This window comes from Capricornis sumatraensis, chromosome 20 (assembly GCF_032405125.1).
Source record: "Capricornis sumatraensis isolate serow.1 chromosome 20, serow.2, whole genome shotgun sequence".
Taxonomy (NCBI): domain Eukaryota; kingdom Metazoa; phylum Chordata; class Mammalia; order Artiodactyla; family Bovidae; genus Capricornis; species Capricornis sumatraensis.
Window position 1 is genome coordinate 30,686,632 of NC_091088.1, and position 20,588 is coordinate 30,707,219.

Consider the following 20,588-nt stretch of genomic DNA (forward strand, 5'->3'; position numbering starts at 1 on the left):
AGAAAAACACGCTCTCTCGTTTTTCTTGTGACTCTCAGCTTTATTGTTCCCAACCTTGATAGAGTCCTAGATACAGAGAAGATATCCTGAGCATTTACTATATGCTTGATGCCAAGGGTTTGCATAGGTTAACCTAATACAGTCCCCAGGTGAAAATGATTATTAACTTCATTTACAAATAAGGAAACTGAGGCACAGAGTGGGGAAGTCATGTGTGGATCATACAGTGATAAATGACAGCGGTCTAGATTTGCATGTGAAATCCCCCCCTAAATGCCAGCTCATGTATTTAAAAGCCTTGTGCACAGGAATTCCCTGGTGGGCACTTCCACTTCAGGGGGCACAGGTTGGATCCTTGATTCTGGGAAATAAGATTCTGAAAGGCCAAAATAGATTTTTTAAAATTTATTTTTATTTTTGGCTCTGCTGGGTCTTTGTTGCTGCGTGGGTTTTTCTCTAGTTGTGCTGAGCAGGGGCTACTCTCTAGTCGTGGTGTGCAGGCTTCTCATTGTGGTGGCTTCTCTTGTTGCGGAGCACCGGCTCTAGGGTGTGCAGGCTCAGTAGTGAAGCTCCCGGGCTCTAGAGCACAGTCTCGATAGTTGTGGCACGCAGGCTTTGTTGCTCCAAGCCCTGTGGGATCTTCCTGGATCAGGGATTGAACCCATGCCTCCTGCATTGGCAGGCAGATCCTTTACCACTGAGCCACCAGGGAAGCCCCTCAGATTTTTAAAAAATAAATAAAAGCATCATGCCGTTCAAATAAACCCCAGCCCACAGAGCCCATGTCTCGCCCTGGTTTCACCTGGCAAACTCATTATAGAGATGAGTACACTGAGGTCAAGAGAAGGGATGGGGTTTGCTAGAGGCAGAGTGGAGCGGGACCCAGAGAAGGCTGTATCCTGAGAGCATCTTTGTCTTAACTCACGGCACCCTCCTTGCCAGGCCTCACCCTCCTCATCCCGTATCTCCTCGGCCGCAAGAAGAGATGGAGCAAATGCAGGATCCGCGTGTTCGTGGGGGGCCAGATCAACAGGATGGACCAGGAGAGAAAGGCGTAAGTGGGGAGCGCTGACCTGCCTGCCCCGACCTACCTGCCCCCACCTGCCCCTACTCCCCATTCCACCCCTCGGGGGTCTCGGTCACAGCAGTGGTGAGAGAGTTCAGGACAGGAGCAGGTTTCTCTCTTCAGAACTGGTTTTGGTGTCCCGTCCCCTTTAATAAGATACGCATGTCCTAGTCCTGGCCATAGCAGGGAGGGCTGGTAAATTTTAAATCCACAAATCTCCAGATTTGCAGTGAAATGAAGGATGGAGAAGGCCTTGCCCCTCAGAAATGAGGGCAGAGCTTAGAATCCTTCAGGGCAACGTCCCCCACTCCAGACCCCACCCCCTGCACCCCCCGACTCCCAAGCTTCAGGTGCCGCCCCTGGTGAGGCCAGAGGTGACTTCAGTGGCCAGGATGAAGGGCAGCAAATCCCCCGGAATCTCTTGGTGAGAAGGGACTCCATTCTTCAACTCCATGGGTGATTCTCTGTCTAAACAAGAGGAAGGCAGCCTGGTTCAAGTGCTTGGCAGGTGGTGGCATCCGCCAGAACTGAGTGATGTTGGTTTACCGGTTTTATTGGCCGCATCTTTCTGGCAAGAGTTGCTGATTTGCTGATTAAATTGTGAAGCCATTTCCTTTCAAGACGTATCTAAGTGAGAATGTGAGTTGACTTAAGCTGAGACAGAAGTAAACAGTCAGGCACGTACACGGGTGTGGAGGTGGCAGGAATCGGGCAGGTGGCACACGTGGGCTAGATTCAGGCCCCTGTGGCTTTAGAGCAAGGTCAAGTGAGGTCGAAGGCCGTAGGACCAAGGACTGCTGGAGGGTGTGGGCAGGCTGGGGAGGATGGGGTGGGTGGTTTGCCCCAAATTGTGCAGTTAGTTAGCCAGAGAGAAAACCCTGCACAGCCTTGAGTGCCTGCTGTGACACCCCAGGGGCAGGACTCCGTGGCCTGTGCCACCCTAGTCCTATGCCAGGACCCCATACATCCCCATGACCCCTGCTGCATGAGTTAAGGGTGACCAGCAACCCCATCTCATTGCCCTCACCCCTGTTGAGAGCTTCTCCACTGGAGGGCCCTTCTCAATGCAGAGAACGTTGCCCGGGAAACACAGCATCTGTTTCTCTGTGCTCCTTTCCAGAAGATAAACACACCGCAAAGGCTGATTTGCCCTCTTGGCTTCCTGTTCCGTCTCCCACTCAAAGCTGGTTTCAGGGAGCGTTGGTCCAGATCGAGGCCGCGGCACTGTGGGGTCACAGGATGTCTTGCAAGCAGAGACTGTGAAATCTCCTCTCCTCCCGGCTGCCTCTGGACCAGCCCAAGTCCTCTGCCTTCCTTGTGACCCCAGGGCACCCCTGTGCTGCCCCCAGCTCTGCTTTCCTAAGTTCACTCCCAAGTTCCGGGACCACCAATGGCAGTTCGTCTCCTTTTGTCCCCTGGCAAGCTCCACACCGTCCCAAGCAGCCCCTGGCTGCTCCCACCCCATCCCATGCACCCCCATGTCTTTGCTTATTAGACTCTCCTCCTGGGGTGCTTGCTCCCCACTGGCTAGTCCTGGGGCATCACTAACACCATGTCCTGCCCAGGGATTCTGATGCAATGGGCGGGCTAGGGCCGAGGCACGAGTACTGTTTAGAAGCCTCCTTGTGTGGTTCCAGTGTGAACACCCTTATCCACCCTCTTCAGTCTATAACAGTCTTACCCACCGTTCACCATCCAGCCAGACCGCCACCTCCTCTGTGAAGCCTTCCCTGACCGCTTCAAACCACAGTTACTGCTTCCTCCTTGTGGATGCAAAGTCAGGGCTACCTGGCTTGCCACTCCTGGTTCTATACTCAGCTCATATGTGTTACCTGCTCCCTCAGCCATTCTGAGGAATTTCCTGCCGTTCACCTCCCATTCCTTACACCCTCATTTCTCAAAGTGTGGCCAGTGAGCCAGCAGTCTCAAATCACCTGGGAGCTTCTTAGAAAAGCAGAATCCCAGGCTTCCCTGGTGGTTCAGTGGTTAGAAATCCACTTGCCAATGCAGGGGCCACAGGTTCGATCCCTGGTCCAGAAAGATCCCACGTGCAGCAACAAAGACCCAGCTCAGCCAAAAGTAAATAAATAAATCTAAAGATTTTTTAAAAGGAAATGCAGAATCCCAGGTCCCAACCCAGGCCAGCTGGATCAGAACCTGCATCGTAACAAGCTCCCCAGCAGGTGCGCAGACGTTAGAATATGAGGCGCTCTAGCCCAGAGACGGCCACCGGAGACTTAGGACAATTCCTTTTTCCTGTCACTCGTCGTCATCTGACCTGCTTTATCAATTTCCACTTATTGTCTGCCTCCCTCGCAGGTTAGAATGTGAAATCCCCGAAGGCAGAGTTTGTTTTGCTCGCTGCTATATCTTCCCTAGTGGCTCACATGGTAAAGCATCCACCTGCAATGCAGGAGACCCAGGTTCGATCCTGGGGTTGGGAAGATGCCCTAGAGAAGGGAATGGCTACCCACTCCAGTATGCTTGCTGGGGGAATCCCATGGAACCTGGTGGGCTACAATCCATGGGGTCACAGAGTCGAACACAACTGAGCAACTAACATACATATCCTGAAGGAATGAATGTGTTAAAAAAAAAAAAAAAAAACCTCTGTCTTCCAGGATCATTTCTCTGCTGAGCAAGTTCCGGTTGGGATTCCACGAAGTTCACGTCCTTCCCGACATCAACCAGAAGCCACGGGCTGAGCAGTGAGTTTTCTGTTGAGGGTTCCAGGGAGAAGGGTTGGCCCTTTCTCTTTGGTGAACCAAGGGCAACCTGGTTCACCTGACCCCGCCTACACTGGGCTCATGGAAAGAAAGAATTTACAGCCGTTAATTTTTGTTTGAGTTTTTTCCCCTTGCCCGGTGGTCCTTTGCATATCAGGGCTGTGGTCTTTGCCAAAAACACACCTGGCTGAAGGTCAATGAAAATTCCCATTCATGCTTTTCACAGACCCAGTGTGAATCTGTAGCAGGGCTCAATTGTGGGGCCAGAAGGAATGAGTTACTTTCCTAGATTCAGTTGCATATTCTTAAAAGAAGACATATTACAGTAGGATTGCCTTACGTAAATCTGTCCAAGTGAGGTTTTCTAGGACTCTGTCTTCTCAGTAAAGTAAGGTCTGTCCTGACCTCTTTAGCCCTTGTTTACCTGGAGAAGGAAGGACATCAAGAAGAAAGGAAAGGGGACTTCCCTAGTGGGCCTGTGGCTAAGACTCCGAGCTCTCAGTGCAGGGGGTCTGGGATCAATCCCTGGTCAGGGCACTAGATCCCACATGCTGCCACTAAGACCCAGTGTCGCCAAATAAATAAGTAAATATTTTTTTGAAGGAAGGAACTAGTTAATAGTGACGGATATACTGACTCCCCCATTCTCTCAGGGCTGTGCTTGAGCTGCAGGGACAGAGATGAGTAAATTGCAGCCCTGCCCTGCGTGGTTTACCTTGGTTGAGGTACAGGGAGGATGTCAAGAGACATCAGAATGGTGCAGAGAAGGACGGGAATGCAAAGGAGAACAGGGCCATCTCTGCTAGTGGAGGAGCAGAACCTTGAGAAAGGCCGTGAACAGAGATGGGAGGGGGAGACCTTCCCCCGTGGAGAGGACAGTGGGAGCCACATGCAGAAGCCCCCAGCCCATCTTGTCTTTAAACCCCATCTTTGCTCTTGCATCTTCCTCCACCTCCTGGACCATTTCTCTCCTCCTTTGCACAGCCAACCTACTCCAAAGTAATGCTACCCTCTTTGTGGCTGCTTCCTCCCACCCCTCCCTCATTCTCCAGCTCACTTCAGTCTGGCTGCCCTCCTGCAGCTCCGCTGAAGTCCCTCTCGCCAGCCTGGGCCGTGATCTCTGCACCACCGGATCTTCAGGGCCCGCTGCTGTCCTGCTCGTTCTCTGCCTCGCAGCTGCATTAGACCCAGCAGTCCTTCTTGAAACAGCCCCTTTGGATCCAAGATGCTGCCCACTGCTGGATCCCTCCCACTTCAGGGATCCTTCTTTCAGTTTCCTTTGCTGGTGCTGCCTCCTTTCCCTGACTTACCTGACGGCCTCCCATTCACCCCTGCACTCACCTTGCTCCATCCACACAGGCTTCTCTGTTGCTCCTCAAGCAGCACAAGTACACTTCTGCCTCGGGACCTTCGCACCTTCCATTCTGTTTGCTCCAACACCCCCTGCCTTGTGCGTAGCTAGCTTCGGAAGGACGGGCATCCTTGGGTCCAGAGAGGACTTTCTGCCCAATTATTTCCCATCCCAGGACTCAGCGTATGCTTTCATAAGTCTTCTGATCTATATTGACCTGCTTATTTGTCGCCCAGCAGACCATGAGCTCTGTGCGGACTGGGGATGTTGTCTGGTTTGTTCACGGTTGTGTAGCACAGAGCAGTGCTCAGTAAACACCCTGGGGCGGGAGTGGTCAGGGGGTGGAGGTGGACCCCAGTCAGGCTTCATGGACCACTTGTAGAAGTCCTGTTCAAAGTCAGACGCAGCTGTCAGGGCTGAATTCAACACAGAGGCTGCTTTGACGTAAACAGCAGCATCAGAAAGGGTTTCAGCCTGAGATGTGTGTCCCCACAGCCACCACCTGCATCTCCCTCTGAGGACCCCGTTCCCCTGGACGTGGGCACCTCGCCCAGTCTCACTGGCTCTCTCTGCCCCCAGCATCAAGCGCTTTGAGGACATGATTGCACCCTTCCGCCTGAACGATGGCTTCAAGGACGAGGCCACCGTCACTGAGATGAGGCGGGACTGCCCCTGGAAGATCTCGGATGAGGAGATTAACAAGAATAGAATCAAGGTGCGGGAGAAAGAAGGGCCTTGCTGGGGTGGGGGTGGGGGTCTGGGTGCTCCCCTGGGTCAGGGCCTGTGCCCCCATCTGTCCTGGGCTTCCTGAACCCCTTTCCCTGGCCCTCAACTCTAGTCTCCCCACACCAAGCCTTTGAGGTGTCCTCAAGCCGCACACCACAGGCTGATGAGTGACCCAGGGGTTGATCTCAGAGCCATCCTTGGTGTGGGAGCCTGGTCCCTCGGTCCATTTTGAGTCTCCCTGGCCATGGCCAGTCTCCCTCTCCTCCCCTGTTCCTCCATGCCTGCAGGAAGGAATTCATAAGGCAGGTGGGGAAAGTCAAGGTAGAGTTTGTCCTTTGTGGGCCCACAAAGCTGCCTGAGCTTCTCCCCTTCACTATGGACCCCATGCCCTTCCCAGGCAGCGTCTTCAGGACTCTGCTCAGGACTAAAGGAGAGTGGGGGCTGCCATGCCCATTTTAAGGTGGGGAGAGCAGTTCTGCTCCCTGGGAGTTCCATGGTGGTAGTTCTGAGGACTCAGGGGACATTTGGTGATTTCTGGGGACAGTTTTGGCTGTCACCTGCCAGCAGGAACGGCTGCTGTCACGTAGCGAGTAGTGGCCCAGGATGCTGCTAAACATCCTGCAGCCCACAGTGGACAGTTTCCACAATGCAGTGATTCCACCCAGATGCTGCCCCCGTGAGATCTGGGTGAACTCACTTGCGCTCAGTTTTCCTTTCTCTCCAATGGGGTATCCATCCACAATCAGACCCTGAGTGTCCACCACTTCCGAACAATTCAGAGACAAGCCTCGGAGAGGGGGAGGGAGTTCTCCCCACAGCTCAGCTGCATCTGAGCTTTGGGGAGTTCCCTGACCTGGCCCCTGAGCCTTCCAGAGTCACCCAGTCCTGAGAAAAGGCTGAGTAATGCGTCGTGTCCGCAGAAGGCTCCTGCCTACTCTGTCACAGTGGAGATCGAGCCATCGCCATTGCTGGGTGCACCTTAGCAAGTGCTTCCCCTGGAGCTTTTGCATATATCATCTCACTCAGGCTTCCCAGACTCCCCGAGGAGGGCGCTGTTGCGCCCATTTCACAGCTGAGGACCGTGAAGCTCAGGGAGGCAAGGTGCCTGCTCAATGTTGGAAACTCTTAGGGCTGAGATGTGAACCCAGCCCTCCCCACTCCACGGGAGGTGCTCTTTCCCACCGCAATCCCACAATAATAAGGCCAGGAAGAAAGCTTGGCACTCAGTCACCTTCTCGGAGGTGGGAGAATCCATCATAATTTAGGGGGGACAATTCACACACCCAGTTTGAGATATTCAAGGATGTGGACTTGGGCTTGGCGGGGATCACTCAGAGGACGTGGGGAATGACCACATACATGGCTTTTCCTTGCCCAGTCCCTGCGGCAGGTGAGGCTGAATGAGATTCTGCTGGATTATTCCCGAGATGCTGCTCTGGTTGTCATGTAAGTAGTGACCTGTGTGCTGGAGAAGCCTGATGCTCAGGCCAGAGTGTCAGCTTTAGAGGGCTGGTCACTGGCTGAGGACCCAAGCCTTCCTCTGTGAGGATGAAGGGCTCCAGGCCCATAGACACACTATCTGGGTGGCTTCTTACTCCGTGACCAGGCCTGCATCCACCCCATGCCCCACGCCCCACGCCTGTGCACCAGCTGGCTGAGGTCTTGGGTCCCTGTGTCCCAGGCCTCACCGACTCCCCCGACCCCTGCTTTCCCCTGTCCATTGCTTTTTCTTGCCAAACTCAGCTTGGCAAAGGGGACCCAGTTTGTTCTGGAAGAAAATTGATTCCTAGTTATTTGGCCAGCCCTCTTTGGTCACCAGCCACCCCCAGCTGATGTTGCTGCCCGGTCTGGGCAGTGGAATCAGACCCCTGCCCTGGCCGGGGCTGTTCCAGCCTCTGGGCCCGTCAGACACTCCAGCTTCTCTTGCTGCTGGCCCTGTCTGGTTAGGAGCCACCTCTGCTGGCTGTTGCCCCAGGCTGAGTAAGTGGAAGAAGAGGGGAAGGTGACAGTGGCGCGGAGAGTCTCATGGAGGCCAAGAGGCACAATACTGTCAGCCAGGCCCCCCAGCCCCCTCTCCCAGGGACAGGCCAGCTCAGAGGGAATGCGGCCTTCAGAGGAGCCCCTGACATTTCCTGGGGCGAGCCTCCCGCAGACTCCACAGGACAGCGGGAAAGCCAGCCGAACCTGTTTGTTCACACCCTGAGACCAAGATGGAGCACACAATTTGTGGGTCTGTGCACAGTGAGAATGTGGGGCCCTTTGTTCACAGGCGATTAAGAATGTCAGGATGCTGACAGCAGAGCGTGAAGCCCAGCCTGGGACCCGTCTCAGTGGGGGCTTCATGGCCGCACAGGTGGCTGCCCACGAAGCTGGCTCTGCCTGAAGCCAGTCTTTCTGGGGCTCATGGGGAGATAATCTTTTCTACAAAGAAAGTGCTCCATGTTTCCTTTGGTGTGGGAACCGTGGTGTAAGGGAAGCAGGTTGATCTCCGAGCCGCTGGCCAACATCTTGCAGAGAATGTTTCTAGGGCCAGGTTAGCCTGGTTGTGAGCCAGGTCAGCGGGTAAGATGGTGACAGCGGCTTCATGCTGGGATGGCTCCCCGACTTTCCCTGGGTGTGGTACTTGGGATGTGCCATCTGGGGCACAGGTGTGCACCTCTTCCTGAGTGCCACCTCTGTTCAGAGAAGCAGATTTGCGTTTTGTCTCTGCCATTAGCCCACTGTGTGGCCTTGGGCAAGTAACTCTCCTTCTCTGAGCCTCAGCTTCCCTGTTATACATTTTTTTGAATGTTTATTTTTGGGGCTGTGTCGGGTCTCACTTGCAGCACCCAGGTTCTTCATCGTGGCGTGCGGGCTTCTCTCTGGTTGTGGTGCGTGGGCTCTAGAGCGCATGGGCTCTATAGTTTCTCTTCTAGTTAAGACCCCCAGACTTGTAGTTGTGGCCCTTGGGCTTAGTTGCCCAGAGACATGTGGGATCTTAGTTCCCTGACCAGGGATAAAACCCATGTCCTATGCACTTCAGGGTGGATTCTTAACCCCTGGACCACCAAGGAAGTCCCTCCCTGATTATAGAGAAGAGTTAAATTAATTATTTCCAAGATTCTCTTTCACTCTAACATGCTATGACCCTAAGTTCGCCACTAAAAAGGGTCAGTCTCTCAAGCTAGAAGAGGAGGAACTTCATCTGGGGGGGGACCAGCTGCTGTCACCTCTCCCCCCCCATTCCCCCACCTTCTGGATCTCACAGGGGAAACCCATCCCCACCCACCAGCCTTTCTGGGATTAGCTGATACAACTAAACAGGAGTCAGTCACCTTAGAGGAGAGGCCTGTGCACAGGGTCCACCCCATGGCGTCTGCCACAGTTGTTGCCTGAAAGGGCCCTGGATGTCAAGCCAGCACCACAGGGAGCAGCTGCTCTGCTGTCTCCAACCCGGAGACATGCCTTTAAAAGTTCACCCTGAGGGTCCCCTGCCTCAGAACCATTGAGGGCACGGGGAGGTGTGGAAAACAGCAACTTCCTCAATTCTTTCTAGATCAGGGTCTGGGGTCGAGCCCAGGAGCCCACATTTCCCAGAAATCCCAAGAATGAGAAAATCCTCCCAAGCCTCCAGGAAATGACAAAAATCACATTTTCTAGCACATCAGAGAGCACACATGGGCTGTTTTCTAGAGCAGCTTTGAGGCAGAACTGGCTTGTTTGCTGCTACTTATCAATGGTTTATCTGATTTACAGTCCTTCTTTGAGCTCCACTTAAACTGCACACTAGTAAACCAGCCTTGTAACTAGCCCAACAACCTTTACCACACTAAGCACATATTTCTGGCGTAACTTTTGGGTCTAGGCCCCTCTTCTTTCTTGTAAAGACTCCCTCCTCAAAGCTAAACGAGTGTGTGCTAAATGCATGTTGCTTCAGTTGTGTCCGACTCTTTGCAACCCTATGAACTGTAGCCCACTGGCTCCTCTGTCCATGGAATTTTCTAGGCAGGAATACTGGAGTGGGTTACCATTTCCTCCTCCAGGGGATCTTCCCGACCCAGGGATCAGACCCGGGTTTCCTGTGTCTCCTGTTTTGGGAGGCAAGTTCTTTACCACTAGTGGCACCTGGAAGTCACCAAAGACAAACAGTAATAGTCAGAATAACAGTAATCAAATTGTAGTTTATTGATTGAGCCTCTGTGACACTCAAGGCGTTGGGCTTTATTAATTAAAAAAATTTTTTTTTCATTTATTTTTTGGCTGTACCGAGTAGCATGTGAAATCTTGGTTTACCACCAGGGAGTCAATCTGTGCCCCTTGCATTGGGAGCATGGAGTCTTAACCACTGGACCACAAGGGAAGTCCTAATTTTTAAAAAAATTTATTTTATTATAGTTGATTTATAATGCTATGTGAATTTCTGCTGTATAGCAAAGTGATTCAGTTATGCATATATATATACATTCTTTTTCATATTCTTTTCCATTATGGTTTATTTGAGGATATTGCGTATAGTTCCCTGTGCTACACAGTAAGGCCTTGTTGTTTATCCACCCTATACATAATGGTCTGCATCTGCTAATCCCAAACTCCTAAATCCACTGGGCCTTATTAATTTTCAGAATTCTATGAAGTGACTGTTTTACCCCCATCCCCACCGCAGCACACACCCTTAGGAGACGAGGAAGCTGAGTCTCAGAGAAATTCAGAATCTGCCAGGTGGTGACTGGGGTTTGAAGCCCGAGACGCTGGTTCTGAAGCTCGGTTATCTTTCCGCATCTAGGTTAGATCCAAGGCTGCTTTTCCTTGTGGCTAAGCGATGCAATTCTGAGCAAAAAGCTCCTTTGTTCTAGAGCAGCTTGATTTCAAAAGATTAGTCGCTTACACCACACACATCCTGTGAGAAGAAACAGAGTGTGTTGTTCGCTGGCACTGGGAGAGAGTGCCAAGGGAGCCTGTCCTTTGCACAGGCAGACAGATAGACAGGCTCTGCTCTGAGAGGGAACTTTTTGTTGGGGCTAGAAAAGCCACAGCAGGAATGATGGGGTTCCCCTGCCCTGGATAGTGCAGTTACTAAGCCCCCAAGCCTTTGACATTTCTAATTGCAGTCCCTGGAAAGGATGTATAATACCAATAATTCAGTTCAGTCGCTCAGTCGTGTCCGACTCTTTGTGACCCTATAGACTGCAGCACGCCAGGCCTCCCTGTCCATCACCAACTCCTGGAGTCTACTCAAACTCATGTCCGTCGAGTCGGTGATGCCATTCAGCTCTCTCATTCTCTGTCGTCCCCTTCTCCTCCCACCTTCAATCTTTCCCAGCATCAGGGTCTTTTCCAATGAGTAGTTACCAGTGGGCATTTCCAGCCTTTAGTGTAACTGTCAAATCAGGAAAGTTTGGTTTCAATATTCCCACTTCCCTTTTCCTGGGAAAGGCACCAGGAAAACACACACTCATTCTATTAACCAAGGTGACACTGGCTTAATGGAATGTCCTTGTTCCCATGGGGTTCCGCAATCCTGGGGACCTTGCTTTATAAGGGAGGATCCTGTTTGTCCCACACGAAGCTTTGAGAAGGGAATTTTAAAAAAAGGGACAGCTGTTTGGGGACGTTGATCCTCAGCAGAGGAGGGGTTGCAGTGAGCTGGGATCACGGGGATGGAAAGATCCCAAGACCCAGGGTCAAGTCCCAGCTCTGCCACTCACCAGCTGGGTCATCTTGAGCTGGTAAATAGTTATAAGTGGTGACAATACTGCTGACGTTACGAAGGGCTCACTCCACGCCAGTGTTTTTGTGCAGTACCCTTCATGAGCTGGGGCTTCTTTGGAACTCACAAGCCTGTGACGGAATCATGTGTGTTCACTTTGGGGAAACAAAAACTGAGGCTTAGGGTCAATGAGCCTTTTGTCACAGCCACATGGCTGAGGAAGGGGCAAGCCATGACTCTAGCAGCTTCTCTGACCCAGAGCCAGCCTCTGAAGCCCAGCATTGCACAGCATCCTCCTGTCTGGCCAGTTCCCTCAGCTTTTCCCCCAGAGTAGTTTTGAGGTTCAGATGAAACAGTACCTGTGGGTGTACTTTGGGAAAACAAACAAGGATCAGGCCCACATAACATGCTGATGCCCCAGCTTTGTGCAACACCAGCGGGGTCGGTGTGATGCCACCTTCCCGCAAGAGCCGCAAGCAGGGTGGTGGCAGTCATCACCAGACGTCTTCGGAATCTCAAGGTGGTGGAAACGTCGCTTCCTGAAATAGCCATGAAAATGTGGCTGAAGAGCCTTCCCAGGGTATGTGGTTATTTGCTCAGCATAGCAGTTCGGACAAGACAGTTCAGGGAGACGGCAGAGTCCTGCTCCCAAGGCCTTACATGTGTGGCAGGAGCCAGGACTAGGCCACTCAGCTGAAACGCATGAGCATATCACTTTCTCTGGCTGCAGGCAGGGGTGGCTGGAGAGGCGAGGCTGGCGTGATCCGAGTGGCTGCAGGAGTGGGATCCGTGAGCCTCGCCGTGAGTCTGACTGTGTTCTCCATACAGGCGAATCAGACAGACCCCACCTGCCCACGCGTGAACAAACGTTCTAGTGGGGGGAGACAGACGACAAACAAATAAATGAAAAGAGGATTTGAGAGTGTGAAGTGTTACAAAGATAATGAAACAGGGTGACATGATCAAGAGGGGGAGATGGGATTGAAGAGGGTGATCCAAGGAGGAGGTGCACTTGGGCCAAGACCCGAGGGAGGCAAGGTGAAGAGCTAGGGGCTGGCTCTGCCATCTGGGTGGAAAGAATGTCATGGACCCATGGTGGATTCATGTCAATGTATGGCAAAACCAATACAGTATTGCAAAGTAAAATAAAGTAAAAATAAAAAAAGAATGTCATGGGCCAAGGCCCCGGGGCAGGAACAAGCTGGCCTTTTATTTCAGGAGTGGAAAGGAAGCCTCTGTGACTGTAGGGGTGTGAGGGAGCCTGAGGGCGGTGGGAGGGGAGGTTGTGGAGGCTGGTGGGGCCAGGATCATGGGGGCCTCACAAGCCACGGCTTTGTTTAGAAATGCTTTGTGGGTGAACTTAACATTTCAAGTCACGCTTTCAAGAAGAGCCACAGGTCATTCTTGGGGTGGCTAGGAAGAAGGAGCGCTGAAGGGGCCAACAAACAGAGATGCTGTTCAGGAAGCAGACCAAGAGCTGGGCCACATGGGGAAGGCCCTTGCTTAATTTTCCATCCGCTGCTTCTTCCTGCCCCACAGCACCCTGCCCATAGGGAGGAAGGGGAAGTGCCCGAGCTCGCTCTACATGGCCTGGCTGGAGACGCTGTCCCAGGACCTCAGACCTCCAGTCATCCTGATCCGAGGAAACCAGGAGAACGTGCTCACCTTTTACTGCCAGTAACTTCGGGCTTGGCTGCACCTGCCCAAAGCCTGAGCGCAGGGGATGCCCACCTGTCCACAGGCACAGAAAACATACCCTGTCACGTGTAGTATCTGATGATCTGGTGGAAGAAGTTGGTAGATTTTCAAACATCAGCTGGACCTCACTTGCATTGGACGTGTGCTCTGGGTTTTGTTTTTATGGGCTAAAGAAGTAGCAGATAGAGTTGTCCGTTCTATCTGGCGGGTCCATATCCCTTTCAAGTTTTCTTTTACTCTTGATTACAACAAATTAAGATTTCAGTCTCTGATTTGTGTACAAATTTGAGTCAGACTTCTAGATGTGTGTCTTGGCAGTTTCTACAGACCTTTCCTGGGAGCACCCCCTAAACACGCCCCGCCCTTCCAACGTCAAGCGAGTGGGCACCCCGCATGCACCTGTAGCCTTTACGGGAGGAATACAGGGCCCCTTGAACCTCCATAATAATGCAAATTTATTTAACTGCCTCTCACTTCCTTCACTTTCAATAATGTGTCTAAACTGTTTTGGTTGGTTCTTTGGTAAACTGAGACTTTCAAACTTTTCTAGATGGCAACCCACAGTAAGAAATCTATTTGACATTAAAACTTGGAACAAATACAGTGAAACGAAAGTGTCACAAAACAATCCTTATCCTTTGCTGAGAAAGACAGAGCTCCTGGCTGAGCACTTGAAGGAGGGAGACGGGGCTGCCTTTGAGCCATTCAGTGGACCGGGACCAACTCCCACTCCAGATTAGGCAAAGCCTTTCTAGAGCCACATGGAAAACCACTTCCTGGCAAATGGTTGCTCCCTCTTCTGACCTCAAGGAAACTCTGATCCAAGAACAGAGAATGCTTTGACTTTGGGAATTTAAATAAAACACTTCACCATGTTGGAATCTAAATTTTGAACAATGATAATAGCTTTGTTTAAAAAAAAAAGTCTTGAGTTAACAGTGAGGTCAAAAACAATGAAATGAATAAAAAATACATTTACTCAGTCAACAGAATGTATTTGTTTTGGAACAGGCTGTTTCTCAACTCTGCTGAGTGTTTTGGAAAAGCTAACTGTATTGTTTTTTCGACCCTGGATTAAACTTTTCTGAGCTCCCACTGGTCCCGTAGGTCATAGTGCCAGATTTCCACGTGGACATTTACAGGGGTCCCTCACTTTTCCCTTTGCTTCTCTTACGTGTGCTTGAAGATGCACAGAGAACCTGTCCTCTTTAATCTTCTAAAAAGTCTCCCAGGAATTTCACTCTTGCCTCAAACCAAGGGGCGGAGAGATTGAGTGGAAAGAGCCAGAGCGTGGCCACCAAGGAACCTGGATCTGAGTTTCTGTCTCCCCCAAGAACTGGCTGTGACCTCACATATGGCCCCTTACCCTCTCTGAGCCACAGTCTGAAATGCGAGACTGGGACTGGAGCAGGTGTCACCAGCCAGCTGGCCTGGCCCGACTGGCCTGGCCTGTGTGTTGTTTTTTAATGATGTGTGTGCTTCTTTTGGCTGTGCGGGGTCTTCACTGGTGCGCGGGCTTCCTCTGCTTGTGGTGAGCGGGGGCTACTCTTCGCTGCAGTGCTCGGCTTCTCTTCGTGGAGGCTCCTCTTGCTGTGGCTCGAGGGCTCTATCTAGAGCAAGGGCTCCGTGGTTGTGGCGCATGGGCTTAGTTGCTTCAAGGCATGAGGAGTCTTCCCGGATCAGGGATGGAACCTGTGTCTCCTGCACTGGCAGGCGGATTCTTAGCCACCGTATCATCAGGGAAGTCCCCACATGTGGTTGATTAGTGTTATGGAAGTGAGGGGGACCAGGTGGGGTGGAGAACACATTCTTCAGTACCCCCACCCCCACTGTGGCCCACCACTTCTGGCCCTACTGTGTGTTCAGAGGCTGTGAAGACACCCCCCCACCGCCATGCCCCAACCACCCCACCACGTCATCGCTGGGCATGTGAAGCACTGAGAGATGAAGAGACTTTGGTCCGCTGTCTGTGTGTCTGCGTCTGGATGATAAGATGCTCCACGTCAGTGAGGAGTCCAGCCTGGCACCGTGCCCGGGAAACCACAGAGAGGGGGTCCTCAGAGCTGGAGCCCAACGCTGCCAGCAGCCACCCTGCCACCGCAGAAGGGACTCCTCACTTATCTCCCCCAGGATCCACTGCTCAGATAGCTCCTGACTTCCCCCCTGGCATTTCAGCCTCCAGATCATGTCCTCTTTCCGTTCCTGCCCAGACTTGTGGCTCTGATGTAAGATAGGCTCTCTGAGCTTCCCTCTCAGGCAGAGAGCTGTGGGTCTCACAAGAACATGGAAAGCCCCGTCTGGACTGAATTCCCTTTTACACACCTGCCTGGCCTCTCGTGTGGCTTGGAGGGCGAGGTGGGTTTCACACGGATGAGACTAGCTGGAATGTTCCTGAACCACCAGCTGGTTGAGAGGTCCCCAAATACATGCAAAGCAGCCAGGTTTTGCTTGTAGCCATGTATAGCTCAGGAGAGCAGAAAAAAAAAAAAAAATTACCACCCACTTGAGAAGTGTTCACAGAAACGGGGCCCAGGAAAGTCCGGCCACCGGCTTTGTTGGTAATTGCCCACTTGAAATGAGGGTCAAACTTATGACCGAAAGCTCAAGCATGACATGAGTGCCCCTGCCTGAAAGGGAGCCGTAACAAACACAGGTTCTAAAAATACCACGTGGTCTAGTGTTAAGAAAAACCACCTGGCTGGGAGGCAAACAGCAGAGTGTCATATGGTTAAAAGACACTAAGAAAATACAAGTGTTTTCTGCTCCAGCTTATAGGAGAGTTACAAAAGAAAATGCTCTAAGGATGCAAAAGAGGGACAACAGAGAGTAAAGACTAAGGTGGAGAGTGGAGGGGACTTCCCAGGGACTATTAAGACTCCATGCTCCCAAGGCAGGGGCTCCCCGTTCAACCCCTGGTTAGGCAACTAGATCTCCCGTGCCGCAACTAAGAAAAACAGATCTCACACGCTGCAACTAAAGATCCCACGTGCCACAACAAAGATCGCCGGTCCCGCGTGCTGCGACTAAGACCCAGTACAGCCAAATAAATAATAAAAAGTAATAATTCCCTCCACCCTCCACTTTAGTCTTTGCACCCTCTTTTCCCTCTTTAGAGCATTTTCTTTTGTGACTCTCCTATGTAACTCTCTTTTGTAATTCTCCAAACTAGGTATGTTTGGAGAACAAGAAATAAACCATTCTTCTTGGTTTAAGAGAGTTGTGAACTGGGAGAAAATAATATTGAAAAGGTCTTCAAGTGCAAGGCCCCCATGGGGAAGCTGAGGAGCTCAGAACTGATTCAAAGGCACTAGGGAGCCACTGAGGGTGAAGGGGCAGCCTGAGCCTGAGGAAGTTTGGCCAGACAGGAGATGGAGGAGGCTGGAGGAGAAAAGGCAGGGTGCCCAGAGAGGAGGATATGCAGAACTGCCAAGGCAAGCCAGCAAGCCTCAACACTCTTGAGAGTGACAAAGGGCAGGCGAAAGAGGGGGAAGAAATGGCATCTTCCCGAACTGGGAATGGCCTGGATGTATGTGTAGATGGAACAGGGCCCCAGAAGTTGAGCCTGGGCAGCTGTAAGAACAAACTATGTCACATGGAGGCTGAGGGATCAGGCTTCCTGCTGGAGGAAATCAGCAAGTAGGTGGGTTTGGTTTCGGATACTTGAAGTATGGAGACACCCCAAGGGTCAGAATGTGGTCCTGGAGCTCAGGAAGAGCTCATGGTGTCCACTGTTTCAGCCTGACACTCTGAAAGCGGAGATCACAAGTAGATTCTGGAGTCACACTCATGAACAGGAACTCAAAGTCATAGCTTGAGTGAGATCACCAAGAAAGAGTGCAGGGAATGGAGAGAGCTAGAGGCTGGACCTCGGAAGGGCTCCATTTAGGGGCAGGAAGAAGAGGCAGCCGACAAAGCAGCCTAGGAAAGATCATTAGTGGGGGAGTATTAGTCATAAAAAAGGAACAAAATAATGCCATTTGCAGCAACCTAGCGATTGTCACACTGAGCGAAGTCAGTCAGACACAGAAAGACAAATATTATATGCATATGATATCACTTATAAATGGAATCTTTTTTTAAAAAAGGTACAAATGAACTTCCAAAACAGAAGTAGAGTCACAAACGTAGAAGACAAACTCATCGTTACTGGAGGATAAAGAGGGGCAGGGTAAATTGGGAGAATGGGATTAACATATACATACCCATATACACACATATATATATATATTAGATAACAAATAAGAGCCTACTGTATAGCACAGGGAACTCTACCCAATACTCTGTCATGACCTATTTGGGGGAAAATATCTTTAAAAAAAAGAGTGGATACATGGATACATATACAAGTATGACTGATCCACTTTGCTGCACACCTGAAGCTAACACAACATTGTAAATCAACTAAACTCCAATAAAAGTTTTTCAGAAAAGACCATTGGTGGGGCAGGAGGAAAACCCAGGTAACCAAGGGCCTCGGAAGGTGCCAGGGTCCAAGAAGCACAGAATTGCCGGCTCTCTTGTTACCCAGTTGGCAGATGTAAAGTCACTGCTGAATTGTGGTTCTGGGCATCACTGGGAGCCTTAGAATAATTCAGTAAGGTGGTGGGTCAGGGACCCCAGACAGAGGAACAGTCAGTGGAGGGGGAAGGAAAACAGCAGATATCCATATAGACCTGTGCTTGAGTGACCCAGCAATGGGGAGGGAAACAACAATATGGTGAGGAAAAATAAGCTGGACCTTGGAGGAGAAGCAGAGATTGTTGTTGTCTTAGGAGGTGTGTCAGTCAGGATAATGCTAGATTCTGCTGCAGTCATAAATTACCCTCAAAATGTTAGCAGCTTATATGATAAAGATCCATTTCTCTCTTGCAAATATTCCTATGCTGGGTAAACCCTCTTGTCCACCTCAGGTCCCAGTGATTATTCCCATCTTGGGAGGCAACCACTTCAGCCAGTAGCTTCCAACTCACTGAGGAAGGGGAAAAGAGAGCAGGAGGGTCGTGCACTGGCTTTCAAATGCTTCTGCTCAGAAATGACCTGTTGCTTCCACTCAAAGTCCACGAGCCAAATAATTCACATGGCACCACCTTGCTGCAAGAGTGCTGGAAAACTGGGAGGACCATAGAAGTATTCATTGGGCAATAAGTGTCTCTGTCATGGGTGGGAATGAGAAAGAGAAATATAGGTCAGAGGGGAAGGATTTAACATGCAAGCAAGAGAGCAATTGATGAAAAGGTAGTAATGGAGAATCAACAAAATGTGGGGGGAATTTTGCCAAGCAGCACAGAAGGCATTTGAGCAAACTCTGGGAAATGGTGAAGGAGAGAAGCCTGGTGTGCTGCAGTCCATGGGTCGCAAAGAGTTGGACACGACATGCAAAGAGTTGAACAACAAGGAGGGCATAGCTAATGTCTGCCATCTCAAGGGTGCAAAATTCCCAGGACACCTGCCCTTGTGCCAGTCTCTGCCAAGGCTCCTAAGCACCAGGTCATAAAGCAAATGTGCAGAATGAATAATCAGGGACATGTTCTCCACTGATGGGATGGGCCAAGCAGGAAGGATGGAAGGCCAAAGTACGAAAAATCCAAGGAAAATGACCAAAGTACGTGAGCTCTGAAGTGGATGGAGAGACTGGAAGTGAGCCACAAGATTTGAGAACACTTGAGAGGCTGGTAGCAGGAGGACAAAAAAGACACTCGGGGGAGTGGGAGAGACAGATGGGGGAGACTACAGGGGAGTTTGTGGTCGGTATGTGTGCATTTCAACATGCATTCTGCGGGCGGTGTTGGAGCAAAATCTAGGGTGTCTGTCGTTTGACTGTGAGCTCTGTGAAGGTGGCAATTGACATGAACCTTTTAGTCACTGGGTGGCAGGAAGACCTTGAGGACCAGAGCAGCTGGAGGGTATTCATGGCATGTTTACCGGCTGGCACGGGGGTATTTGAATATCTTAACCACTGAGATGGCTGAGTGAGTGCTCTTCAGCCCTGATGGTGACCACATCTGACTCATCTTTGCTTCCCAGCACCCAACACAGAGCTTAGCACAGAGAGGGCACTCAATAAATGCTTGGCAAGTGAATGAATGGATGGATGGATCATGTACAATGGGCAGTGGGAACACAGTAGAGCAGAGATAAGTGGAAATTAATGAAAGGGAGTGTGATTGAGAAGCTGGAACCATTATGATGGGCAAAGGACGGGACCTTCCTGTCGGTCCAGTGGTTACGACTCCACCCTCCCAATGCAGGAGACCTGGGTTTGATCCCTGGTCAGGGAACTAAGATCTCGCATGCCATGCAGCCAAAAAAAAAAAAAAAAAAAGAGAGAGAGAGATGAGCAAAGGATGTAAAAGAACTTTGTAACCTTGGAAGAGACTTCTAGACGTCAAAAGACTGTAATTGCAGTCAGGTAAGCCTTCTCAGGAGAAGAGAGAAGCTGCGCTGCTAAGATGCACACCAGCTTAGAAGAAGAACTGGGGAGGGGGAGACAGGAGAAGGGCTGCCTTCAATGGGAAATGTTCAAAAGTCTTGTCTTAGAGAAAGGTAGGGTTGGTTAACGTGAGGAGGTTTTGGGAATTGGGGCAAGGTGCATGGGGAGAGAGCCAGAGCTTGTTTATAAAGAACCAGACCCACGGGTAAAATCTTGCTGACCTGAGTGATTGACTTAGGCCTGGGGCAGGAAAAGCTGACCAGACCAGGAGAGAGATAAGCAGTTAGAGGAATGAACAGAGATGTTTGTTATGGGCTGGGAAAGGAGAAGCCCAGAGTTCAGTGGGAGGGCCGAGCAAGAAAATTCATGGAGGAGAGTAGTAAGTCCCACCATTATAACAAGAACACTGCTATCTCTGTGATCTTATACATCTTTGCTTAAGCGCTAGATCTAGTCTGAAACCAGCTTGGGGAAGCTGGAGGTTTTGCTAGAGAAAAAAGAAGGAAACTAACACATAGTCGAAATTCTACTTGGAGTATAGGAAAGATTTTTTTATTTATGAAAAGGCACTATAAAACTTAAGATGAATAAACCCTGTTTTTTTCCTTTTCTTTTTAAAGCAAAATGCTGAACTACAATCAGAATATTTAGAAGAGGGCTGGACTGGTGGCTGTGATGAGGAACCGTGGGCTTCTGACATTGCCTGGACCCCAGAGTTCAGCCATGATCCTGCCCGGGACGCAGGCCTGGAGGGCAGGGCCTACCTGAGTGCTGTTTGCCCAGAAGCCAAACCCAAGCAGCCAGGAGAGTCGTGAAACTGGAGCTACTGTGAATATTTATGGACAAGTTTTTGTTTAAATTCCTGATTTCAACTACTTTGGATATGTCCCTAGGAATGGAATTGC

General features: G+C 50.8%; 1 protein-coding gene across 4 annotated transcripts in view; it reads left to right on the top strand.

Moving 5' to 3' along the window:
* Positions 1-13,236, top strand: part of SLC12A3 (solute carrier family 12 member 3) — a 37,663-nt gene extending 24,427 nt beyond the window's left edge. For all 4 annotated transcript variants that reach the window (XM_068991679.1, XM_068991681.1, XM_068991680.1 and 1 more), the window contains exons 22-26: positions 943-1,054; positions 3,688-3,774; positions 5,723-5,858; positions 7,248-7,315; positions 13,095-13,236. In XM_068991679.1, the coding sequence (XP_068847780.1) occupies positions 943-1,054; positions 3,688-3,774; positions 5,723-5,858; positions 7,248-7,315; positions 13,095-13,236 (545 nt within the window). The remainder of the gene's footprint in view (positions 1-942; positions 1,055-3,687; positions 3,775-5,722; positions 5,859-7,247; positions 7,316-13,094) is intronic.
* Positions 13,237-20,588: the final 7,352 nt, after the last annotated feature.